Source organism: Phyllobates terribilis, unplaced genomic scaffold, assembly GCF_046119375.1.
Source record: "Phyllobates terribilis strain yellow unplaced genomic scaffold, ASM4611937v1 Scaffold_1__5_contigs__length_1240528914, whole genome shotgun sequence".
Taxonomy (NCBI): Eukaryota; Metazoa; Chordata; class Amphibia; order Anura; family Dendrobatidae; genus Phyllobates; species Phyllobates terribilis.
Genome location: NW_027362761.1, coordinates 858,107,923 through 858,135,824, shown reverse-complemented (window position 1 = coordinate 858,135,824; position 27,902 = coordinate 858,107,923). Strand labels below are relative to the sequence as shown.

General features: G+C 45.2%; 1 protein-coding gene and 1 long non-coding RNA gene across 3 annotated transcripts in view; one reads left to right on the top strand and one right to left on the bottom strand.

Annotated features, from left to right (window-relative positions):
- The window catches only part of LOC141153740 (alcohol dehydrogenase 1-like), a 225,746-nt gene that overhangs the window by 24,033 nt on the left and 173,811 nt on the right, over positions 1-27,902 (bottom strand). Inside the window, exon 9 of one of the 2 annotated variants that reach the window (XM_073638847.1) lies at positions 20,377-20,469. The exons of the other annotated variant lie outside the window; for it this stretch is intronic. Within the exon in view, the coding sequence (XP_073494948.1) occupies positions 20,415-20,469 (55 nt within the window). The 3' untranslated portion in view covers positions 20,377-20,414. The remainder of the gene's footprint in view (positions 1-20,376; positions 20,470-27,902) is intronic. 2 annotated transcript variants of the gene reach the window in all.
- Positions 1-27,902, top strand: part of LOC141153757 (uncharacterized) — a 69,259-nt gene that overhangs the window by 26,815 nt on the left and 14,542 nt on the right. The gene's annotated exons all lie outside the window — the stretch shown is intronic.

Genomic DNA, 27,902 nt, shown 5'->3' with positions numbered 1-27,902 from the left:
CAGCATATAGAGATGAATGCCAAGCTACATGCAAGCAATGAATATATGAAAATTCTAATTACATCACTGCTATATAGAATATACTTGTCAGCTCACAAAATGGCCAATTCATGTGTGTCCATCAGCCATGATAAGACGACCTATCTCTGTTAGGACCCGAAAAATAATATTTATCAAATATGCTTCTCCCAGGCTAAAAGACTAAAAGACTACAAATGTAATAGGCAAGTGGGATCCAACACTAATTGAAAACAGCTCATAAGAGGAATGAGTTACCAGCTCCAAAAGAATACTCCAACCCCCAAAAAAAACTGATCAGCACCTCACAACTGTATAAAGCAAATGTGAATAGATGCAAGTTGCTCTCGCTGCATAATGCACAATCAAAAGAATACAGGAGCACTCTGCATGCGACAAGATGAATCCAAGCATTTGAATACATGAAATTCAAACTGCATTAATGCTAAATTAAAGATACTTAAAAAATGAAGGTAGTTAGTGCACAAATTGGCTAATTCATGTAAACCCACCAGCCATGACAAGGCATACATTTCTTTGATGGGACCCTAAATATATACAGTTGAAATCAGAAGTTTACATACACTATATAAAAAGACACATATGCATGTTTTTCTCAATATCTGACATGAAATTAGAATAAGCCTTTTCCGTTTTAGGTCAATTAGGATTACCATAATTTTTAATATTTGCCAAATGGCAGAATAATGAGAGAGAGAGAGAATGTGTTAAGGCATTTTTATTACTTACTGCAAAGTCAAAAGTTTACATACATTTCATTAGTATTTGGTACCATTGCCCTTAAACTGAATGACTTGGGTCAAACGTTTGGGATATCCTTCTACAAGCTTCTCACAATAGTTGGTCGGAATTTGGGCCTATTCCTCCTGACAAAACTGGTGTAACTAATCTTTAACTTACTGGCTGATGTCTTGAGTTGTTGCTTCAGTATTGTCACATAATCTTCTTTTCTCATGATGCCATCTATTTTGTGAAGTGCACCAGTCCCTCCTGCAGCAAAACAACCACACAACATGATGCTGCCATCCCCGTGTTTCACAGTTGGGATGGTGTTCTTAGGCTTCCAAGCTTCTCCCTTTTTCCTTCAAGCGTAACGATGGTCATTATGCCAAAAAAGTTCAATTTTAGTTTCATCAGACCACAGGACATGTCTCCAGAAATTAAGGTCTTTGTTCCTGTGTGCATTTGCAAACATTAATCTGGCTTTTTATATTTCTCTTGGAGTAATGGCTTCTTCCTGGCAGAGTGGCCTTTCAGCCCATGTTGATAAAGTACTTGTTTCACTGTGGATATTGACACAATCTTACCAGCTTCCGCCATCATCTTCACAAGGTCTTTTGCTTTTGTCCTTCAGTTGATATGCTCATGTCAGACCAAAGCACGTTCATCTCTGGGACACAGAACCCGTCTCCTTCCTGAGTGGTATGATGGCTGGACATTCCCATCTTGTTTGTACTTGCGTATAATTGTTTGTACAGATGAATGAGGCACTTTCAGGTATCTTGCAATTATACCCAAGGATGAGCCAGACTTGTGCAAGTCTACAATTCTCTTCCTGATATCTTGGCTGATTTCTTAAGACTTTCCCATTATACTATGCAAAGAAGCAGCGTGTTTCAGGTGTGCATTAAAATACATCCACAGTTGTGTATCTAATTAACTTAGATGTTGCTTAAAAAAATTATCAGAAGCTTCCAAGCACATGACATCATCATATAGGCAGTCCAGAATTGTTTAAAGATATAATAATCTTAGTGTATGTAAACTTTTGACTTTGCAGCAAGTAAAAAAAATGCCTTAAAACATTCTCTCTCTCTCATTATTCTGGCATTTGGCAAATATTAAAAATTATGGTAATGCTAATTGACCTAAACGGGAAAGGTTTATTCTGATTTCATGTCAGATATTGAAAAAAACATGCATATGTGTCTTTTGATATAGTGTATGTAAACTTCTGGTTTCAACTGTATTTAGAATGAATAGTATATGAATTGTGAAATTAAAAAAATAAAGTGCTCCCACATCTAAAAAACAAGAGAGCCTGCAGGGACTCTGTGACTGCAGATTGCTGAATCTTTATAGGGTGCACTGTGCACGCTGCTACGATTCCTAAGTATTGTTGGTAGAAATGGACAGTTACATAGCCACATGTATGCAATTTGCAGACTTGCGGTCACATGCTGCCTAGACTCATTCAGCTAATCTCGGTAGAAGGGAGTTGACAGAAGCTGAATGAGTCTAGTCAGCGCATGAACTCTAGTATGAAAATTGCATACTTAAATAAACGAGATCGCCAGCTCGCATCTGCATTACCAAGGAATCACGTTAACATGCTCACACTGTCACAATTCAGTAGGCTGCAGTCACATAGATTGCCTCCCGACTTTTGTCCTAAGCCTGAACAACCCTTTTATACCTTCATCTCTGAAGCTAATTTATAATTTTTATGGTTTGCATTTTTCCCTCCCCAACTTCTAAGAGCCATAACTTTAAAAACTTTCCGTTGACATAACCGTATGAAGGCTTTGGGGTTTTTTGCAGGACAAGTTGTAGCTTTAAAAAAAAAAACATCTTTAACATACAATGTACTAAAAAATTAGGAAAAAAAATCCAAGTGAAATGAAATGCTGTAAAAAATGTAATTCCGATATGTTTTGGGGTTTGTTTTTACATTATTTGTTGTTTTTACAATAATCATAATTTCTTTATCCTTTTCTTTATAGAAGGAAAGAATGAAATGGTAAATGGGTGTGGCTAGGGGTATGGTTAAGGGCATGTCCTACAATTTTGCGCCTGCACACTGCACGCGTTGTATGATCTGTTTTTTAGTTTTTTACAAATTTGGGAGATATTCAATTGGTATACAATAACCTCTCTTACTTTAGATGACCACTGTCATTTTAACAAACTGCATGAATGCTGTAGAAGAGAATATAAGAAACTGTATAATATATTTTTTAACTCAATTTCTGTGCACTGATCTTCAGATACAACCTTATCTCCAGTTACATCTACTCTTCCCAGAATTTTCTTGCCTCGATGACAATTTTACAACCCACAATAACACAATCTTGATTACAACATTATACATAATGAAATTACCTTCTGACTTGTTTCCTATTTTCCTGTATACCCAAAGCTTGTATAAACAAGATAATATCTCCTTTTATATTGGTCTTTCAACTCATGTACTTCTACATATATACTACGTTATAATTTTCCAGCAAACTGGAATAATGATGCAATTTGAATAGATAAACTTGGTGAAGATCAAACCTTTAGAAATTCAAGTTCACCAACTTTACTGACTTTTGTCAGTAAATTTGATTTAATCCACTGCAAATCAAAAGTACTGCAAAGGGTCCAAATGCAGTGGAAAGATGAAAATCTGTGATTAAATTGCAGTAGCACTATAACCACACTGACCAAGCTAGCAGCAGCTGACAACTATGTGTCCATTGCTGGCCCCGCCTCACAGACACAGTGATTCTCCTATCTCTTATTCCCTATAAATTAAATCTGTATTATTTTTTTCCTAAATTTCTTCACTTCTTTGCTGTCACACTTTATTTGTTATAGTTTTTTTCAGTGTTTTATGGCTTTCTCTCCATCTCTCTATGGGTAAACTGTGAGCTGTGAAATCTCTGACTATCCAGATTCATCACAAAATGGCTGCTGAATTTCCCGCTGATTTTAAAATACAGACTATGATAATAATTACTGATCTACTATGCTATTCTATGTGAAAACTGCAAAGAATTGTGGCCACACTGAAGGTCACGTGATCCTTTTCTAGTTGATACAATGTTCTAACATGTATCCATTCCTGCGAAGCAAATATTAAATAGTTTTGAATTCATCGGCCTCGGCAAATTCCTAAACATTTTACCCCAATTGAATTCAAAATCAATGTGGAAAAATGCTGCAAAGTAAGAATACTTTAAAAAAAGTGCTCATAGTTTGGTTGATTAACAGAAAACAAAGTGAATGAACAAAAGAAAAATTCTAAATCAAACCAACATGTGGAGTGATTAACCTTTGCCTTCAAAAGAGAATAAATTATTTTAGGTACACTTGCACAAAGCCAGTGATTTTGTATGATTATAGTCTAGTCAGGTGTATTTAGCAACTATACCAAACATTCGATAATGATCATAATTTTCGTATGTAAGTTGAAACAGAGTCATTAGCTGCAACAGAAAAAGCTGTGAAACTGGATGAGGGACAACCAAACTCAACTAGAAGAGTGAGGTTATAGAAGAAACTTGATGTCACATGTCAAACACCATGGCATGACTGAGCAAAGCAACAAGACTAGTGTTGAGCGATACCTTCCGATATCGGGAAATATCGGATCGGATTGGATCGGACCGATACCGAAAAAGTATCGGATATCGCCGATTCCGATACCGGAAACCAATGCAAGTCAATGGGACATAAATATCGGAATTAAAATAAACCCTTTCTTTCCTTGTAGGTTATTTCTACATGAAGGAAAACAACTAAGAATAATGTAGAATGTATTGGGGGAGGTGGGGGAGACAATAAAGGCATAGAGGTTTAGCCCAGTCAAATGGAATAGCAGGAATTAATATTTTTTTATTATGTTCTGAGTTACGGAAATATTAACTATGTTAAGTATTTTTATATTTTGTCAGATATTTATGTTTCACTACTTCCATGCTCTTCACCTTCTTTTTTACTTCTCCCACACTTTCTCCTTCATCATCCTCAGCATCTTTTTCATCCACTTCTTCTTCACCTTCTTCTTCTTCACCTTCTTCGTATTATTCTTTTTTTTACATTCTTCATATTCTACTTCTTCATCTTCTTCATATTCTTCTTCTTCATCATATTCTTATTTGTGACAGGCATTCCTGTAGTTGTTATCTATAAAAGGTTGGACATTACACCTTTCGTTCTGCCCGTCACAAAAGATTTACAACAGGATTTGTCCGCGTTCAGTTTGGCCTGCAGCAGCAGGTCTTTTCCAGGGGCACCACGAGGAGGAACGGACTCACCCCCATACACTGCTTAGTCATCTTCTGCTTATAATTTAGATATTATCTTTTGCTCTGATTTTTAGTCTTATGCTTAATGTTCTTCCGCTTTTTGTTCTGCAGCTTCTTGTATTTCTGCTTCTTGGTTTTCTGTCTCTTGTTTTTCTGTATCTTGGTGCTTGTCTTCTCTTCTTTGTCTTCTTGGTCAACTTCTTCAGGGTCATCTTCTTGGTCTTCTTCGGGGTGGTCTTCAGGGTCGTCGTCTTCGGGGGTCCTCGTCTTCGGGGTCCTCGTCTTCTTCGGGTTGGTCTTCTGGGTCCTCGTCTTTGGGGTCCTCGTCTTCTTCGGGGTGGTCTTCAGGGTCCTCGTCTTCTTCGGGGTGGTCTTCAGGGTCCTCGTCTTCTTCGGGGTGGTCTTCAGGGTCCTCGTCTTCAGGGTCATTGTCTTCGGGGTCCTCGTCTTCTTAGGGTTGGTCTTCAGGGTCCTCGTCTTCAGGGTCCTCGTCAGGGAGATCCAGAGTGATTACCAAGAACCATTTCAAAAAGCTTGAACTTGGAAATGTAGCAGAAGGTACAAGAAAGCTGAGGAACTACCGAGGACCAGCTGACGGTACTGGAACCCGGATGGATAGCAGAAGGTACAAGAGCCAATGGAACTACCGAGGACCAGCTGATGTTACTGGAACTCGGTTACTAAGCAGGAGGTACCTGTGCCAGAAAGCACTACCAAGGACCAGCAGACGTTGGTGGAACTTGGATACCGAGAAGGAGGCACCTAATCCAAAGGCACTGCCGAGAACCAGCTGACGGTACTGGAACCCGGATGGGTAGCAGAAGGTACAAGAGCCAATGGAACTACCGAGGACCAGCTGATGTTACTGGAACCCGGATGGGTAGCAGAAGGTACAAGAGCCAATGGAACTACCGAGGACCAGCTGATGTTACTGGAACTCGGTTACTAAGCAGGAGGTACCTGTGCCAGAAAGCACTACCAAGGACCAGCAGACGTTGGTGGAACTTGGATACCGAGAAGGAGGCACCTAATCCAAAGGCACTGCCGAGAACCAGCTGACGGTACTGGAACCCGGATGGGTAGCAGAAGGTACCCATGTAAAAAAAAAGTTCAAGGCCGCGAGCCGGCCGCAGTTACCAAAACCCACAGTCCTACAGAGGGTGCTTGTCCTATTGGCACTATGGAACCAGCCTTCATTGCCAGATCCCGCAGCCCACATAGGAGTCACCTAAACTGCAGGCACCATAGAGTCGGCTAACCCGACCGCAACACGACAGGACAACGCATTGGAGGCAAAGTGACGTTGACACTACCCGGAAACAGCTGGCGTGCTGGAACCAGGCTGGGCAGGAGGGAGTACCCGTGCCAAAGACACTGCCGAGAACCAGCTGACGGTACTGGAACCCGGATGGGTAGCAGAAGGTACAAGAGCCAATGGAACTGCCGAGAACCAGCTGGCGGTGCTGGAGCCCAGGGTAAATACTAAAAACAGAAGAGCCAGAGGTGTATTTGGAGGAGGTTTTAAATCCGTACTACAGTGGATGTGGACAAAGCAGGAGAATTTGCCGGACACACAGCTGGGGATCAGCTGACGTTACTGAATCCCAATAACACTGGAGCAAGCGTTGACTGTGCAGACGGCACTTCTGAGCAGCAACTAGCGGTATTGGAGCCCAGGGTAAATACTAAAAACGGAGGAGCCAGAGGTGTAATTGGAGCAAGTTTTAAATAAGTAGCACAGTGAATATGGACAGAGCAGGAGAAATTGCCGTGAACACAGCAGGGGAACAGCTGACGTTACCGAACCCCAATAACACCGCAGCAAGTGTTGACTGTGCAGACGGCACTTCCGAGCGCCAACTGGCGGTGCTGGAGCCCAGGGATAAGAATGAAAACAGAGGAGCCAGAGGTGTAATTCGAGCAACTTTAAAATGTGTAGTACAGTGGATGTGGACAAAGCAGGAGAAATTGCCGTCCGCACAGCAGGAGAACAGCTGACGTTACTGAACCCCAATAACACGGCAGCAAGTGTTGACTGTGCAGACAGCACTTCCGAGCGCCAACTGGCGGTGTTGGAGCCCAGGGTAAATACTAAAAACGGAGGAGCCAGAGGTGTAATTGGAGCAAGTTTTAAATAAGTAGCACAGTGAATATGGACAGAGCAGGAGAAATTGCCGTGAACACAGCAGGGGAACAGCTGACGTTACCGAACCCCAATAACACCGCAGCAAGTGTTGACTGTGCAGACGGCACTTCCGAGCGCCAACTGGCGGTGCTGGAGCCCAGGGATAAGAATGAAAACAGAGGAGCCAGAGGTGTAATTGGAGCAACTTTAAAATCTGTAGTAGTGAGAATGTGGACAGAGCAGGAGAAATTGCCGTCCGCACAGCAGGGGAACAGCTGACGTTACTGAACCCCAATAACATGGTAGCAAGTGTTGACTGTGCAGACAGCACTTCCGAGCGCCAACTGGCGGTGCTGGAGCCCAGGGATAAGAATGAAAACAGAGGAGCCAGAGGTGTAATTCGAGCAACTTTAAAATCTGTAGTAGTGAGAATGTGGACAGAGCAGGAGAAATTGCCGTCCGCACAGCAGGGGAACAGCTGACGTTACTGAACCCCAATAACACGGCAGCAAGTGTTGACTGTGCAGACAGCACTTCCGAGCGCCAACTGGCGGTGTTGGAGCCCAGGGTAAATACTAAAAACGGAGGAGCCAGAGGTGTAATTGGAGCAAGTTTTAAATAAGTAGCACAGTGAATATGGACAGAGCAGGAGAAATTGCCGTGAACACAGCAGGGGAACAGCTGACGTTACTGAACCCCAATAACATGGTAGCAAGTGTTGACTGTGCAGACGGCACTTCCGAGCGCCAACTGGCGGTGCTGGAGCCCAGGGATAAGAATGAAAACAGAGGAGCCAGAGGTGTAATTCGAGCAACTTTAAAATGTGTAGTACAGTGGATGTGGACAAAGCAGGAGAAATTGCCGTCCGCACAGCAGGAGAACAGCTGACGTTACTGAACCCCAATAACACGGCAGCAAGTGTTGACTGTGCAGACGGCACTTCCGAGCGCCAACTGGCGGTGTTGGAGCTCAGGGATTACAGTTCAGGTGGTAGAAACATGAACAGAACAGGAGACCTGGATACTGTTGCCAACCAATTATTTATTCTGGAAGAGGACTGGCAAATTCATGAGAGATCCAGGCCTTGTTCATTTTGAGAAAAGTAAGCCGGTCAACGTTATCGGAGGATAGTCGCATGCGACGGTCTGTTAGTACACCACCTGCGGCACTAAAGACGCGTTCCGATAATACACTAGCAGCAGGGCAAGCTAGCACCTCCAGTGCATACTGACTAAGCTCTGGCCATGTATCCAGCTTACAGACCCAAAACTTGAAGGGAGAAGAGCCGTCTGGGAGTACACTAAGAGGGCAAGACATGTAGTCTGTCACCATCTGACGGAAACGTTGCCTCCTGCTGACTGGAGCTGTCTGTGATGGTGTAGACATTTGTGGCGGCGGGGACACAAAACTTTGCCACATTTCGGCCATACTGGTCTTGCCTTGTGCTGAGGCGCTGCTTCTGCTCCCTCTTTGTGCAGAGCTTCCTCCACTGCCTCGACGCACTGAGCTGCTTTGTAAAGCACTAGCAGCACTGCTCTCGGTTGGAATGGAGAACATGATGGAATGCACCAGTGCGTCTTGGTACTCCCGCATTTTACGCTCCCGGTTCAATGGTGTTATAAGGCTTTGTAAGTTGTCCCGGTAGCGAGGATCTAGGAGGGTGGACACCCAATAATCAGCCGTGTTGAGAATGTGGGCGATGCGGCGGTCGTTTCTGAGGCACTGCAGCATGAAATCAACCATGTGCTGCAGACTGCCAACTGGCCAAGAAACGCTGTCCCCTGCTTGAGGCGTGATCTCTGCCTGCTCTGCATCACCCCACCCTCGCTCTAGATACTGACTACTAGAGCATTGTGTACCTCCCTCCTCTGGACAGATGTCTTCCTCATCCATTGACTCCTCCTCATCCTCCTCACAAAGTGTCCCCTGCCTAGGCCTTTGTGAGGAACCACGTTGCGCAGACTGTAGAGAAGCAGATGGCATTTGTGACTCCTCATCCTCCACCTCTTCCAAAACCTCGTCCCTTAGTGCTTGCAGTGTTTTTTCAAGCAGGCAGATAAGGGGGATAGTCATGCTGACTAGTGCATCATCTGCACTCGCCATCCGCGTGGAATAATCGAAGGCACGCAAAACGTGGCAAATGTCCTTCATAGAGGCCCACTCAGTGGTGGTGAAGTGTGAACGGCGCGCACTGCGACTTGTTTGCGCCTGCTGCAGCTGGTACTCCATTACTGCTGCCTGCTGCTCACACAACCTCTCCAACATATGTAACGTTGAATTCCACCTGGTGGGTAGGTCACATATGATGCGATGTTCCGGAAGACATAATCGGCGCTGCAGAGCTGCAATGCGTGATCTTGCATTGCTGGAACGCCGCAAGTGAGCGCACTCTATGCGGACCTTGTGAAGCAGTGCATCAAGATCCGGATAGTCCCTCAAAAAACTCTGCACGACCAAGTTGAGCACATGTGCCAGACATGGGATGTGAGTGAGGTTGCCTAGGCCCAGAGCTGCCACCAGATTTCGGCCATTGTCACACACTACCATGCCTGGCTGGAGATTCGCTGGCACAAACCACACGTCACTCTGCTGCTTGATGGCATTCCAGAGCTCCTGCGCTGTGTGGCTTCGATTCCCCAAAGAATTTAATTTTAATACGGCCTGTTGACGTTTGGCCACGGCTGTGCTCATATCGGTCATCATAACAGGTAACCGTTCACGGGTCGATGTGGAGGTAGACCGTGACGGCTCCTGCAGCGCTGATTCAGAGGAACTGGAGTATGAGGAGGAGTCAATGTGTACAGACTGGATTCCTGCAATCCTTGGAGTTGGCAGAACACGTACAGCGCCACTCTCAAGATCTGTACCCGGCTCCACAACATTTACCCAATGGGCAGTGAGGGAAAGGTATCGTCCCTGTCCATGCTTACTGGTCCACGCATCAGTGGTCAGGTGGACCTTGCTACTGACGGCGTTTTGTAGCGCATGTTTAATTTTTCCCTCCACATGATGTTGCAGGGCAGGGACGGCTTGCCTGCTGAAATAAAAGCGGCTGGGCACGTTGTATTGTGGGACTGCCAATGCCATAAAGTTACGGAATGTGTCAGTCTCCACCAGCCTGAATGATAGCATTTCAAGGGCCAGTAGTTTAGCAATGCCAGCATTCAGAGCCTGTGCTCGGGGGTGGTTTGCCGAGTATGGGCGCCTTTTCTCCCATGCCTGTGCTAACGATGGCTGTAGACTGGCCTGGGAGTGTGAGGATGACTGGGAAAGTGGTGCTGTGGGTGGAATTACACTGTGTCTCTGTACAACAGTGCCAGAGATTCTTCCATGGCGATCCTGTGAGGAAGCCGAACCAGCTGTGTGTGAGCTGGAGGAAGAGGCTACAACACGAGCTGAAGAGGTGGTAGGTGGCGCTGTAGGTTGGCCTAGGTCTTCAGTGTGTTTGTGTAACTCCACCACGTGCTTGGTCCGCACATGTTTCCACATATTTGTGGTATTGAGGTTGCTGACACTTTTCCCTCTTTTCACCTTCTGATTACACAGCTTGCATTTGACAAAGCAAATGTCATCTGCAACTGTGTCAAAAAAGGACCAGGCACTGCAAGTCTTGGGAGCGCCCGCTTTGGATTTTGGAAGAGCCATGCTCCTAATGGGTGCCGAAGTGGAGGCTACAGGCAACCAAGTCTGCCCCCTCCCTCTCCCTCCTTTTTGGGCCGTTCGGGGAATCTCTTCCTCAGAGCTGCTCCCACCACCTTCCTGTCCCTCACGCCATGATGGGTCAAGGACCTCATCATCTACACCACCCTCTTCAAACAACTGCTTCTCCTGGGTAGTCTCGACAGCACAGTACGCACCAGAAAGTGGCACCTGAGTCTCATCATCAGATGCGTACTGAGGTGTGCTGCTGACCATAGGCACTGGCCCACCCGCCTCTTCAGATTCAGAGAGACAAAACGGTTGCGCATCACTGCATACTACCTCTTCTTCAAATTCTCGAATTCTGCTTGGCTGGCCCCCTCTTTCCAAGCCAAGAGATTCAGAGAACAGAAGTAGAGATGGCTCCTGTCCAGGGCTCTCTGACTGCCTGGGCAATTTGGCAGGTGGTGAAGAGACAGATGGGTGCTCTTCAGTGCTCAGGACCTGAGAGGATCTGGAACTAATTGAAGTCGATGTGTTAGCTGCCATCCATCCGACAACGGCTTCAATTTGGTCCTCGCGCAGCAGTGGGGTACGGCTAGCTCCTACAAAGCTGCGCATAAAGGACTGTTCCCTGGTAAAACTGGGGGATGCTGAGTCACTGGTGCCCGCAGCAGGCACAGAATCCCCACGTCCTCTCCCTGCAGGCACAGAATCCTCACGTCCTCTCCCTGCAGAAACTCCACGCCCACGCCCACGACCACGACCACATGCCTTACTCCCTGCCTTCTTCATCTTGGTAGACTGATAAAGATAGGCAGAAAAGTACTAAGGGCTTAGTGTGCTTATTCCTGAACAGCTGCTAACAGGTATAAGAAACACTAATTTTATAAAGTGTGGACTAGACTTTAATATGAGCTAATGTGGCCTACACAACTGTAAAGTGGAGTGTTTGGTGAACTTTATTTAGGTTTTTTTTGTCACAAAAAGACACTGGATGTGCCTAAAGATGTAATAACGATAGTATCACAAACTTTTTGTAGCTATTACAATGTAGGAAGGTAACCTACAATGCAATAGATGAGGCTGCAAAAAATAGGCTAATACTAATCTGGCTGGGGCTGCAGGGCCCAATGCTGCAGAAAGGCTCCTCTATCTACTCCTATATAGTGTGTTTGGAATCAATTTAGCTGAATATGGATGGAACCACCACACTAATAGGAGATATCAGGAAAAATTATGAATTGGCAATAAAGGACAATGTATGAGGCAGTGACACACACTGAGTGCACTACAACCAGACGGGGTTGAAGCACACACTACAGGGTGAGCTGCACTCACACACCAGACCTTGCAGACAGCGGTGAACAGTACAGATGCAGAGCACTGTGCACTAGTGCTGCAAGACGGAAAAAAAATTCTCTATCTACTCCTATATAGTGTGTTTGGAACCAATTTAGCTGAATACAGATGGAACCACCACACTAATAGGAGATATCAGGAAAAATTATGAATTGGCAATAAAGGACAATGTATGAGGCAGTGACACACACTGAGTGCACTACAACCAGACGGGGTTGAAGCACACACTACAGGGTGAGCTGCACTCACACACCAGACCTTGCAGACAGCGGTGAACAGTACAGATGCAGAGCACTGTGCACTAGTGCTGCAAGACGGAAAAAAATTTCTCTATCTACTCCTATATAGTGTGTTTGGAACCAATTTAGCTGAATACAGATGGAACCACCACACTAATAGGAGATATCAGGAAAAATTATGAATTGGCAATAAAGGACAATGTATGAGGCAGTGACACACACTGAGTGCACTACAACCAGACGGGGTTGAAGCACACACTACAGGGTGAGCTGCACTCACACACCAGACCTTGCAGACAGCGGTGAACAGTACAGATGCAGAGCACTGTGCACTAGTGCTGCAAGACGGAAAAAAATTTCTCTATCTACTCCTATATAGTGTGTTTGGAACCAATTTAGCTGAATACAGATGGAACCACCACACTAATAGGAGATATCAGGAAAAATTATGAATTGGCAAAAAAGGACAATGTATGAGGCAGTGACACACACTGAGTGCACTACAACCAGACTTGGCTGAAGCACACACTACAGGGTGAGCTGCACTCACACACACAGACCTTGCAGATAGCGGTGAACAGCACAGGGAACTGTGCACTAGCACTGCAAGGCACAGTGATTTAGAAAGTAGCTTGGGTAAAGCAGTATAGAGCAAATAGGTAGCTAAAACTGTCCCTCAGAACAACAGCGTCCTATCCCTAACTGAATTCACAGCAGAGTGAGCTCAAAATGGCGGCGGTGGCTTTTATAGTGCATCATGACATCATTTCAGCAGCCAATCACAGCCATGCCATTAGTTAAGATGCCTACATGCCTAACAGGATGTGCCCACACTTCTTAGGATCCTCATTGGCTGAATAAAATGAAAATGTCTCATTGCATTATGGGAACTTCCGATTCCGGTATACGATATTGCAATAGTATCGGAATTAAGTATCGGAATTCCGATACCGCGAATATCGGCCGATACCCGATATTTCAGTATCGGAATGCTCAACACTAAACAAGACACAAGGCATTAATGTGTATCAACAAAGTCTCTCCCAGGCAAATATTTCAAAGCAGCTTTACAAGAAGAAGCACCAGGAAATGGGCAACAATAAGCATTGACTCCAAATGTATTCTGCAGTAGGACAAGAACCCCAAACATATAGTCAATGTCATTACGAATAGTGATGAGCGAGCACTAAAATGCTCAGGAACTCGTTGTTCGAGTCGAGCAAATTGAAATGCTCGAGTGCTCGGTAACGAGCCCAATGTAAGTCTATGGGAAACTCGAGCATTTTTCCGGCAGCTCCCCCCCGGTGGTCTGCAGAGGACCTAAAAATTGCCCAAATCAATGGGAACAATGCTAAAATGACATGGGAACAGCATGGGGAAGACCTCTGGAAGCATTTCTAACTCCCAGGTCACTGCTGTCAACAATGTTGTCAGAGGTATTACGCCACTTTTACTGACTCACAATAAAACATGCAAAAACTAAACCAAAATGGATTTTTCTGGGAAATATGTTAAAAAACATAATTTCCAGGGTAATGACTAATATATAAGGCAAAATAAATAGCTAAAAACAAAAATGCTCCTCCACACCTTGGGCTATGTTCACACGTAGCGTTTTTGCACTTTTGCATTGCTTTCAACCAAGACAAATGCATTCACTGGGAAATGTCATTTTAACATTTTACAACCTTATCTGGCCATGTGGTTTGTGACACATCATCAGACTCATGCATACAGTGCTGAAAAGACATGGCAACAGCATGGGGAAGACCAACTGGAAGCATCTCTGACTCCCAGGTCACTGCCTAAAAGTGTGCCCATCATAAGTGATCCTTGGCGCATGCGAAGATGCCTCCCGCCATGCACCTGCCATTGCAGACTTGCAACAATCACCGTCCACGTCCTTGTCCCAGCGCAGCGTTCAGTTGACCCTACCCCATTCCTTGGAATGCAAGTGCAAATATGCAGCCAGCCACCCACCCACAGGCCGAAATAGTAAACTGCCAGATTTCTGGGCAGCTGCTTGCACTTGAAATGTGGCCTTTTAGGCTCATGGAGGTGGAAGCTGTCCACAACCTCATGGCGGTGGCTGGGTGTCCATACTCTGTCCCCAGCTGCCATTATTTCTCCCGGTGTCGTCTCCGCCTTCCACAAACACGGGTCCCACAACATTACCCATGCCCTCCCCAGTGCACTTAGGTGGGAAGTACCGCCTAACCACAAACACGTGGACAGGTGAATGTGGCCAGGGATGGTACGGAGCCAGTCCACATTAAAAATGCAGCCACAGTGTGTCCGGGAACCTTCCCACACACATTTCTTAGCAAGGGCTGCTTCTCGGCAGGGTTGGATGGACCCACCAAAGAATCCTTGGGCGGGCCCTGGCTTCTCCATGAGGAGAGTTCATGATAGGCACAAACTTTGCAGCTGCTATGGGGCTCTTGAGCGGGGGAGAAAGGTGGGCCCTCAGAATCAAATCCTCCGGTGGGCCCAATGTTTTTCAGTCTAACACTGCTTCTCAGTGACAGTTGTATTTCACCACAGCCATATTCTTTAACTCGGTGAAAGGACTGGCATAGAGGGAAACTATCTACTCCAGGTGTCATTTCTCCCAGGAAGTCCTCTAATGCAGCTTGTCGCATAAGCAATGGCAGCCCATCCAACATCAGCTCACACTTGTCAGTGGTGCTTCGACACACAAACATCTTTCTTTGCCCTTTAATTTCATTACTACAGAGTTGGGCAATGGCCTGATCTGCAATGCGGTTTGAGAAATAACATGCAGAAGCACGTCCAATACACATTAAAAAAAAGCAGCCATAGAGTGTCCTGGAACCTTCCCACACACTTTTCTTAGCCAGGGCTGCTTCTCGGCAGGGTTGGATGGACCCACCACAGAACCGGAGACTCCTCCGGTGGGCCTTGGCTTCTCCATTGGGAGAGTTCATAGCGCCGAGGTGAAGCCATGATGATGATAGAGGCCACCATCTGCTTAGTTTTCTGCTACTTGGAATTACAATTCTGACCACTGTCACTTTATGAGGTAATTATTCTGAAACGCTTCTACGGATCCCGCTGATTCTGAGATTGTTTTTTCGTGACATATTGTACTTCATGATAGGGGTAAAATTTCTTCGATATCACTTGCATTTATTTGTGAAAAAATTGGAAATTTGGCGAAAATTTTGAAAATTTCACAATTTTCAAAATTTTAATTTTTATGTTACACAAAATAGTTATGTTTTATGTTACAGATATGTTACACAAAATAGTTAACAAATAACATTTTCCACATGTCTACTTTACATCAGCACAATTTTGGAACCAAACTTTTTTTTATTAGTGCGCTATAAGGGTTAAAAGTTGATCAGCGATTTCTCATTTTTTCAACAAAATTTACAAAACCATTTTTTTAGGGACCACATCACATTTGAAGTGACTTTGAGGGGCCTTTATGACAGAAAATACCCAAAAATGACACCATTCTAAAAACTTCACCCCTCAAGGTGCTCAAAACCACATTCAAGAAGTTTATTAACCCTTCACGTGCTTCACAGGAATTTTTGGAATGGGGAAGAAAAAAATGGACATTTAACATTTTTCACAAAAATGTTACTTTAGACCCCAATTTTTTTATTTTTGCAGGGGTAACAGGAAAAAATGGACCTCAAAATTTGTTGCACATTTCCCATTTCCCCTGAGCACGCAGCTACCCTATACGTTGGGAAAAAACACTGTTTGGGCGCACAGCAGGGCTCAGAAGGGAAGGAGCGCCATTTGACTTTTTGAATGTAAAATTTGCTTGAATAATTAGCGGACGCCATGTTGCGTTTGGAGAGCCCCTGATGTGCCTAAACAGTGGAAACCCCCCACAAGTGACACCATTTTGGAAACTAGACCCCTCAGGGAACTTATCTAGATGTGTGGTGAGCATTTTGAACCCCCAGGTGCTTCACAGAAGTTTATAACATGGAGCCGTGAAAATAAAAATTTCCCCACAAAAATGTTTTTCAGCCCCCAGTTTTGCATTTTCATAAGGGTAACAGGAGAAATTGCATGATGAATCTTGTTGTGCAATCTCTCCTGAGTAAGCCAATACCCCATATGTGGGGGAAAACCACTGTTTGGGCGCACGGCAGGGTTCGGAAGGGAAGGAGCGCCATTTGACTTTTTGAATGTAAAATTTGCTTGAATAATTAGCGGATGTGCCCATGATGTGCCTAAACAGTGGAAAACTCCCACAAGTGACACCATTTTGGAAGCTAGACCCCTCAGGGAACTTATCTAGATGTGTGGTGAGCACCCTTAACCCCCAGGTGCTTCACAGAAGTTTAGAACATGAAGCCGTGAAAACAAAAAAATCTAACTTTTTCCACAAAAATGATCTTTTTGCCCCAATTTTTTTAGTTTCACAAGGTTAAGAGGAGAAAATGGAACCTAAAAACTGTTGTGCAATTTCTCCTGAGTATGCCAATACCCCATATGTGGGCGCACGTCAGGGTTCAGAAGGGAAGGATCACTTTGTGACTTTTTGAATGCAAATTGCCTGGAATCAAGAGCGGACGCCATGTCGCATTTTGGGAGCCCCTGATGTGCCGAAATAGTGGATACCCCCCACAAGTGACCCCATTTTGGAAACTAGACCCCTCAAGAATTTTATCAAGGGGTATAGTGTACATTTTGAACCCAAAGGTATGACAGAATTTGATAACATTAGGTCAACATATTGAATAAGTTGTCATTAGTCTTGAGCGCAAGTGCATGCTACTTGAGTTTGCATCCGGTACTTGGGTATGCACCAAGTATCGCGGATGCTCGAATGACATGCTCGAGTCCCCACCCCGCATTTTTCACGGTTGTTAGACACCCAAAAAAATCCATGTGGGGATCGCTCGTGCATGGCAGGCGATCCCAGCAACGTTTTTTTGGGCCGTGAAGCATATGGGGCAGAGACTCGAGCATGTAACTCGAGCACCCGCGATACTCAGTGCATACCCTTGCGCTCAACACTGGTCGCCATATTGTCATCTTTTTTTTTTTCTTTACTTTTGAAAAAACCCCAACCTTAGCCCCAACCCTAATACAACCCCAACCCTAACCCTAGCCCAACCCTAACCCTAGCACAACCGTAACCCTAGAGTTTATTCTTTTACATCATTCCTCGCATGGTATAAGTGATTAGACTACTTTATTCTTCGGGTCGGTGTGATTACAGCAATACCAGATTCATATCGGGTTTTTATGACTGACAGCTGTCACACACTAAAAGACGCTTTTTTTGCAAAGACTAGTGTTTGCATCACCATATTTTGAGAGCTATAATTTTTCCATATTTTGGCCGACAGAGTCATGTGATGGCTTTTTTTTTGCGGGACAAGTTGATGTTTTTATTGGTACCATTTTCGGGCACGTAACATTTTTTGATGCTTTCTATTCTGATTTTTGGGAGGCAGAATAAACAAAAACCAACAATTCCGGAATTGTTTATTTGTGGTTTTTTTTATGCCGTTCCACGTGTGGTAAAATTGATAATGCAGCGATATTCTTCGGGTCAGTGCATTTACAGCGGTACTGCATTTATATATTTTTTTTTATGTTTTGCCGCTTTTACACAAAAACGATTTTCTAGAAAAAATATTTTTTTTGTATCGCTTTATTCTGAGAGCTATAACTGTTTTACTTTTCGGCTGATGGAGCTGTATGGCGGCTTGTTTTTTGCGGGACAAGATGACGTTTTTAGCGGTACCATTTTTATTTACATTCATCTTTTTGATCACGTGTTATTCCATTTTTTGTTTGGTGGTATGATGATAAACATTGTTTTTTGCTTCGTTTTTTTTTTTTTTTTACCGTGTTCACTAAAGGGGTTACCTAGTGGAACAGTTTTATAGGTCAGGTCGTTTCGGATGCGGCGATACCAAATATGTGTACTTTTATTGTTTTTTGTTTTTTTTCATAATAAATAAATATTATGGGTTCAATATATTTTTTATTTTTTGGGGATTATTTTTTTCAGTTTTTTTTTATATTTTTACAATTTTTTTTTTTTTTTTTTTTCACTTTTCTACTTTTTTTTTTACTTTTACACATTGCCCCACTATGGGACTTTCACTTTTTGCAGCCTAATCGGCTGCATGGCATAGAGAGCAGCTCTCTATGTCATGCAGCCTGTCAGCGCTGCCAGGGGAGACATTACTTTGGTCGCGCACTGCACATAACCAAAGGAACGTCCTGCCTCCTGGTGACCCGGATGTTGTCATGATGACATCGGGTCGTCATGGCAACATCTGGAAGCCGCCGCAGACATCACTGGACGCCGGCAGGAGAGGTGAGTATACCGATCACCTCCCCCCTTACCACCGCAATGTTGCAATCGACTTCGATCGCAGCATTGCGGGGGTTAATGTGCCGGGAGCGGTGCGGGACCGCTCCCAGCACATAGCACCAGGTGTCAGCTGTGACAATCAGCTGACACCCGGCGGCGATTGCCCCGCACCGTTTGTGTGCGGGCGCGATCGCAGCGCGCGTAATAATATGTAGCTGGTCCATAAGTCCCAGGGCACAGCTACGTACTATTACTGACAAGGTCGGAAAGGGGTTAAAGGACTCTGTGTCAGTGACTGTTGGTGAATGCTGTCTTTCTGCTCTAATCAGCCATAGATTTGCTTGCTCTTTCAGAGCTGTCCACAACTCTTCAGCGTGTGTGGTTTGTCACCTAAGCATATTAGCTTCAGAACAGCCTGTTGCCGCTTGGCTGAGGCAGTGCTGCAATGCTTCCAGCTTGTGACTGATGTGGTCATTTTAGAGATGGATGCTGAAGAGGAGGAGGAGGTGCAGGAGCTGTAGAATGGAATAAATGGCGCTATAATAAACTATAATAATAATAATAATGTGGGGGGGACCGCAATTCTCGGCATCGGGAGGACGTGTTCCATCCCAAGGTCCGAATGAGTCCCGGCTTCCACTATATTAACCCAGTGTGCCGTCAGCAATATGTACTGTCCCTGCCCACAAGCATTTATCCACGTGTCCGTGCTTAGGTGGACTTTCCCAGTAACTATGTTATGGAGGGCACGTATAATATTGTGGGACAAGTGCTCGTGTAATGCGGGGATGGCACATGGGGAGAAGTAGTGGCGGCTGGGGACCGAGTACCGAGGGACAGCCGCCGCATTCAGGTTGCGGAAAGCTTCTGTTTCCACAAGCCTAGAAGGCAACATTTCGAGTGCACGCATTCGCGAAAAGTGTGAATTTAGTATTGTGGCCTCTGGGGCTTTGGCTGCGTATTTTCGCTTGCGTTCCAAGGACTGGGGTAGGAACAACTGAACGCTGCTCTGGGACAAGGACGTGCTTGCTGTTGGTGCTACTTGAGAGTGTGCAATGACACGTGCATGGCAGGAGGCATCTTGGCATGCGCCATGGACAGGGGATTGGTGTACACGCGCAACAGCAGAAGAAGCAGTGGTGTCACCTGCAGACACTGTTGCTGGACCATGGGGTTCGGCTCACTTAGACGGGTGATTTGCTGCCATGTGCCTGATCATGCTGGTGGTGGTCAGCCTGCTTGTTTCTCTACCCCTGCTGATGCTGGCCTGGCAGGTGGTGCAAATGGCCTTTTTGGAGTTATCGGTAGGGTCTTTAAAAAATAACCAGACTCGGGAAGACCTAACAGTTGTACTAGCAACTTCCGTCGTGTTGGCGTTACGAGGAACCCTTTCCCGCCTTGCGTCTGCGGCCACCACACTGCTTCTTCCTGCCTGTTGTGGTGCTACTCCTCCCTCCCCCTGTGTGCTTCTGTCCTCGCTCTGTATGTCCCCCTGCCAGGTTGGGTCAGTTACTATATCATCCACCACCTCGTCTTCCACTTCTGCACCCTGGTACTCCTCCTGACTTTTTGGCAATTGTGTCTCATCATCATCATCCAACTCTTGCGACAGTAATTGCACTTTACCACCATCACCTTCATGTGACCGAGGCTGCTCCAATATTTTGGCATCGCTACATGTGTTCTCCTCTTGACTCGCTTGAAGCTGGCTGGGCAAGAGGCCCGAATCTACAAATGAAAAAGTGAACAGGTGCTCTGAGTGTCCAAGTGTGGAATCAGTTGTCTCCGGGGTCTCGGCATGGTGGCAGGAAGGAGGATCAGGGTGAGGAATATGCAGTCCAGACTCACAGCTACTGAAACTCGACCGAGTTGAAGATAGGGTGGAGCTGGTGGTGGCAAAGTGACTGGAAGCATTATCTGCTATCCAACCAATGATATTCTGAAAATATCCCCCATCCTGGTATATATGCCCACCCCTTCCTTTTATACGTGGTCCCCATCCCCATCCTGGTTTGTCTAGCATCCCTCCATCCTGGTATGCATGGAACTCCTCCATCCTGGTATGCATGGAACCCCTCATCCCTATCCTGGTATGCATGGCACCCCTCATCCCTATCCTGGTATGCATGGCACCCCTCATCCCTATCCTGGAATGCATGGCACCCCTCATCCCTATCCTGGAATGCATGGCACCCCTCACCCCTATTCTGGTATGCATGGCACAGCAATCCCCATCCTGGTATGCATGGCACCCTTCATCCCTATCCTGATATGCATGGCACCCCTTATCCCTGTCCTGGTATGCATGGCACCCCTAATCCCTATCCTGGTATGCATGGCACCCGTCATCCTTATCCTGGTATGTATGGCCCCCTCATCTTTATCCTGTTACGTATGCCCCCTCATCCTTATCCTGGTATACATGGTCCCCTAATTCCAGTCACGCTGCACATAAAAAAATATATAAACACTCCTACTCACTTTTCTTCTCTCCTCCAGCGCTGCGTCCTGTCTGCCCGCACTGATCTCACCATGTGAGCCACGCATGGTGTCACTGCCATGCGTGGCTCACAAGGAGAGACCAGCTGCCGGAAGTCACTGCTTCCCACGCCGGGACTGTGTGCGTAGGGAGCAGTGACTTCATGCTCCTTAATAGCGGCACACAGTGTAGGCGCAGAGCGGCTCCTGATGCTGCCAGGCTATCTCGTGTGCCCGCTTATTAAAGGGCATGAATATTCACCCCTCCCCATGCCCATGGGCGTGGAGAGAGGTTGAATATTCATACCCTTTAACAGTGGGCACAGGCGATTCCGGCAACAGCAGGAGCCGCGCTGCGGCTACTCTGTGTGCTGCTATTAAGGAGCATGAATATTCAGTGCTGCCCACGCCCAATGGGAGCGGAGAGCAGTGAATATTAATTTTCTTTAGCAGCGGGGACAGTGTAGGCTGCAGCGGGCGGCTGACCTCCTGTGCCCCGCTCCTCCACCGCTACCGCTACCCCCACACCCCACACAGCATATATACACTGTGTTCAGAATTATTAGGCAAATGAGTATTTTGATCACATGATACTTTTTATACATGTTTTCCTACTCCAAGCTGCATAGGCTTGAGAGCCAACTACCAATTAAGTAAATCTGGTGATGTGCATCTCTGTAATGAGGAGGGGTGTTGACTAATGACATCAAAACCCTATATATGGTGTGCTTAATTATTAGGCAACTTCCTTTCCTTTGAAAAAATGGGTCAGAAGAGAGATTTGACGGGCTCTGAAAAGTCCAAAATTGTGAGATGTCTTGCAGAGGGATGCAGCAGTCTTGAAATTTCCAAACTTTTGAAGCGTGATCATCGAACAATCAAGCGTTTCATGGCAAATAGCCAACAAGGTCGCAAGAAGCGTGTTGGCCAAAAAAGGCACAAAATAACTGCCCATGAATTGAGGAAAATCAAGCATGAAGCTGCCAAGATGCCATTCGCCACCAGTTTTGCCATATTTCAGAGCTGCAACATTACTGGAGTATCAAAAAGCACAAGGTGTGCAATACTCAGGGACATGGCCAAGGTAAGGAAGGCTGAAAAACGACCACCTTTGAACAAGAAACATAAGATAAAACTTCAAGAATGGTTCAAGAAATATCTTTAGACTGATTTCTCAAAGGTTTTATGGACTGATGAAATGAGAGTGACTCGTGATGGGCCTGAGGCTAGATCAGTAAAGGGCAGAGAGCTCCACTCCGACTCAGAAGCCAGCAAGTTGGAGGTGGGGTACTGGTATGAGCTGGTATCATCAAAGATGAACTTGTGGGACCTTTTCGGGTTGAGGATGGAGTGAAGCTCAACTCCCAGACATACTGCCAGTTTCTGGAAGACAACTTCTTCAAGCAGTAATACAGGAAGAAGTCAGTATCGTTCAAGAAAAACATGATTTTCATGCAGGACAATGCGCCATCACATGCATCCAACTACTCCACTGGCCAGTAAAGGTCTAAAAGAAGAAAAAATAATGGCATGGGCCCCTTGTTCACCTGATCTGAACCCCATAGAGAACCTATGGTCCATCATAAAATGTGAGATCTACAGGGAGGGAAAACGGTACACCTCTCGGAACAGTGTCTGGGAGGCTGTGGTGGCTGCTGCACGCAATGTTGATCGAAAACAGATCAAGCTACTGACAGAATCTATGGATGGAAGGCTGTTGAGTGTCATCATAAAGAAAGGTGGCTATATTGATCACTAATTATTTTGGTTTTTGCATGTCAGAAATGTTTATTTCTAAATTTTGTGCACTGATATTGGTTTACCTGGTGAAAATAAACAAGTGAGATAGGATTATATTTGTTTTTTATTAAGTTGCCTAATAATTTGGGACAGTAATAGTTACCTGCACAAACAGATATCCTCCTAAGATAGCCAAATCTAAAAAAAAAACCACTCCAACTTCCAAAAATATTAAGCTTGGGCATTATCATGCATGAAAATGATCTTGGTGCGGAATGCACGGTTCTTCTTCTTGAACCATGGAAGGAAGTGCTGTTTGAGAAACTCAACATACATTATGGAGTTCATCTTTACCCCTTCAGGGATCCTAAAATGGCCGACAATCTCTCTCCCCATGATTTCAGCCCAAAACATTACTCCACCTCCTCCTTGTTAGTGCCGTAGCCGTGTTTGCATGGGGTGTCCATCAACCAGCCATCCTCCACTCCATCCATCTGGACCATCGAGATCATTTCATGCATGATAATGCCCCGTCTCATGCTGCACATAACACATCTGCATCTCTGGCTGCTATGGGCATAAAAGGGGACAAACTTATGGTGTGGCACCCATGCTCCCCTGACCTCAACCCCATTGAGAACCTCTGGAGCATCATCAAAAGGAGTGTCTATGATGGCAGGAGGCAGTTCACATCTAAGCAACAGCTCTGGGAGGGTATTCTGTCCTCATGCAAAACAATTGAAGCAGAAACCATCCAAAACCTGACAAATTCAATGGACGAGAGAGTTCAGAAGCTCCTTTCGAACAAGGGGTCCTATGTGCAAATGTAACATCACCTAGAATAAAGTTTTGAGTTGAAAACTGTTTGATTTCAGTTTGTAATAACCTGCTAATGCTTATAATTTCAAAAATTACCAATTTTTTGTTCTTTATTAAAATGAAAAGGTTGAAAACTCTGCTGTGCATAATAATTTGGAACATGCATTTTGAGTGCAGTTTGAGTTTTTTTATTTTTTTAAAAATATACTGTTATCATAGGCAGTTTTTACAAAAACCTTTCAATTGTACTCTAATAGTTATTTGACTGGAAAATTACAATGACTGCAATTCATATAGGTAATTTGGGAAAATCTGAGAAAATATTATTTGCATAATAATTTGGAACACAGTGTACTCGCCGAGCACCGAGCTCATAGAGCACATTCGCTCATCATTAATTAAGAACTATCATTAGTGTAATGAGAATAAGGAGTCCTGGAAGTTACGACAAAGCCCTGATCTCAACATCATTAAGTCTGTCTGGGATTACATGAAGAGTCAGTAGGATTTGTGCAAGTCAACATCCACGGAAGATCTTTGATTCGTTCTCCAAGATGTTTGGAACAACCTCCTTTCCAAATTCCTTCAAGCACTGCGTGCAAGAAGAAAATAATTTATGCTGTTTGAAGGCAAAAGGTGATCACTAGTGAAGAGCAAGCACTAAATGCTCGGGTACTCGTTGCTCGGGTCTAGCAAATTGGAATGCTCGAGTGCTCAGTCCGAGTAGCGAGCCCAATGTAAGTCTATGGGAAACTCAAGCATTTTTCGGGCGGCTCCCCCCGGCGGTCTGCAGAGGGCTTAAAAATTGCCCAAATCGACGGGAACAGTGCTCAAATGACATGGTAACAGCATGGGGAAGACCCCTAGAAGCAATTCTGACTCCTAGATCACTGCTGTCAACAACGTTGTCAGAGGTATTACGCCACTTTTACGGACTCACAATAAAACACGCAAAAACGAAACCAAAATGGATTTTCCTGGGAAATATGTTAAAGAACATCCTTTCAAGGGTAATGACTTGTATATAAGGCAAAATAAATAACCAAAAACAAAAATGCTCCTCCACACCTTGGGCTAGGTTCACACGTAGCGTTTTTGATGCATTTTTACACTTTTGCATTTCTTTCAACAAGACATTCACTGGGAAATGTCATTTTAACATTTTACAACCTTATCTGGCCATGTGGTGTGTGAGACATCATCAGACACATGCATACAGTGCTGAAAGGACATGGGAACAGCATGGGGAAGACCCCAGGAAGCATCTCTGACTCCCAGGTCACTGTCTAAAAGTGTGCCCATCATAAGTGATCCTTGACGCATGCAAAGATGCCTCCCGCCATGCACCTGTTGTTGCAGACTTACAACAATCACCATCCACGTCCTTGTCCCAGCGCAGCGTTCAGTTCTCCCTACCCCATTCCTTGGAATGCAAGCGCAAGTATGCAGCCAGCCACCCACCTACTCAAGGGCTGCAAAACTATACTGTCAAATTTTTGACAGCTGCTTGCACTTGAAATGTGCCATTTTAGGCTCCTGGAGGTGGAAGCTGTCCACAACCTCATGGCGGCGGCCGGGTGTCCATACTCGGTCCCCAGCCGCCACTATTTCTCCCGGTGTTGTTTCCGCCTTCCACAAGCACGGGTCCCACAACATTACCCATGCCGTCCCTAGTGCACTCACTAAGAAGGACCACCTAACCACAAACACGTGGTCATGTGAATGAGGCCGTGGACGGTACGGAGCCAGTCCACAGCTTGTTGGTGAGTTGTATTTCACCACAGCCATATTTTTTAGCTCGGTGAAAGGACTGAATTTTGGGAAACCGTATCTACTCCTGCTATCATTTCTCCGTCACGAGGTTCCGCCCATTGTCATACACGACCATGCCTGGCTGTATTTTCAACGGTGAGAGCCACAGATCAGGCTGCTGTGTTACAGCTTTCCAACAACTTTGCAGCGGTGGGCGGTTTGTCACCTAAGTATTAAGCATGTTATCTTCAGCACAGCCTGTTGCCGCTTGGCCAAGGCAATGCTGCAGTGCTTTCAGCTTGTGACTGATGTGGTCTTTCGGAGATTGAGGCCAAACTGGAGGAGGAGGTGCAGGAGCTGGACAATGTGATTACATTGAGGTTACATTGGCGACTCTGGTTTTTATACTAAAGAAAGATCCTACTGTGTTTTTTGTTTTTGTTTATTTTTTAAGACAAATGCATTCACTGGGAAATGTAATTTTAACATTTTACAACCTTATCTGGCCATGTGGTGTGTGACATATCATCAGACACATCCTGTTTCATTTATGATGGAGGGACTCTGAAAGTCATGAAGCCTATTTTTATAGGGCCATCAGGCGACCCTTACTATTCTTAAAGGTCCAGCAGTCGGCCTTCGCTATTGTTAGAGAGCCATCAGCTGGCTATGCTTTGTTGTTCCCATTATTAACGAGTGGGTCTCCTATACTGTTATTGCCTATGCAGTGAAGGAACGGCTGCCAAAAATGTGGAGGTACTCCAATGCCCCTTGCAAGAGACGTAGAGGTCAGAGAGCCTCCTAAAAACAATCTTCCCATTATTAGGAAGTGGGTCTCCCATACTGTTTGCCTATGCAGTGATGCAACGGCTGCCAAAAATTTGGAAGAACTCCAATGCCCATTGCAAGAGACGTAGATATGTTGATATGGTACATATGGTGGTGATATGGTGTTGGAGGATGAAGATGCGGAGAAGGAGAAGGACAAGAGCAAATACACAAAATCAGGAAGCATATACCCATGTCTGGGTGTGAAGACAAAGGTGCATGGGAATAGAGTTAGACCTCCCCAAAAAAAGACACTGTATTTGAGTTTATGTTACGCTGCTATCATTCGGTGGTGTTGAGAAGTCTGGGCCAATCCAGCCCATGTTCATTTTTATATGAGTCAGCCTGTCAGCATTTTCAGCTGACAGGCTAATGTGCCTATCTGTTATAATTCCATCGGCGGCACTAAAAACCTGCTTTGACAAAACACTAGCAGCAGGGCAGGACAGGATCTCCAAGGCGTAGAGAGCCAGTTCATGCCATGTGTCCAGCTTGGACACCCCATATTTATAAAGCACAGGGGAAACACGGAGGATGTTGGTACGATTGGCAAGGTACTCCCTCACCATCTTCCGAAACTTTGCACTCCTTGTGAGAGTGCCCCCCACCTCAGGGCCTGTGTGATGGGAGGGTCTTAGAAAACTGTCCCAGAACTTTGACAGTGTTCCCCTGCCTCTGCTGGATTGCATTTGTGTCTCTCTCGCCTGTACTCCTTGGTTGTCCAACGAACTGTGACCTCTGCCACCAGCGTTTTCAGATGGGAATTTTTTCACTAATTTCGCAACAAGGGCCTTCTCGTACTGCCCCATTTTATTAGGCCTGTCCTGCAAAGGAAAAACAGACATAAAATTCTCCCTGTAGCATGGGTCTTGAAGGGTCACCAATCAGTAATGACTGTCACCCAAAATTTTGACAATGTGAGGGTCACAGGAAAGGCAGTGTAACATACACTCAGCAATGTTTTTGCCAGACTGCAAAGAGGCAAGATTTTCATGTCCTCACAAAGAGGACGACTGACCATGCTCTCCTCCTCATACTCCTCCTCCCTGTCCTCAGGTCATCCACGCTGAACAGACAGTATGGCAGTTGTGCAGGTAGTACTGTCTATAAAGCAAGAAACTAGCTCCTGTTCTTCCTCCTCCTTCTCTTCCTCATTGTCACCCAATCCACGTTGGGATGAGATGACGCTGGGCTGTGTGTAATCACCCTGTATGGTTCCTTGCACCAACTCATCATGCTCCACCTGCAATGCATCCTCTTTTTAATTGAGAGCAGAGAGCGTTTCAGAAGAGAGAGAAGTGGAATGGTGATGGTAATTATGGCGTCATCGCTGCTAACTATCTTGGTGGAGTCTTCAAACTTTTGTAGGATGTCTGACATCCATGTCCACTCCTGAGGTTTTATGTGTGGAGTTTGACCTGAATACCGATGGCCTTGTTGATGCAGGTAGTCAACAACTGCCCTTTTCTGCTCAGAAATCCTTCCCAACGCGTGGGGACATCACACGCCAGTAGGTGAGCCGGAAGCTGCAAACGGTGCTGAAG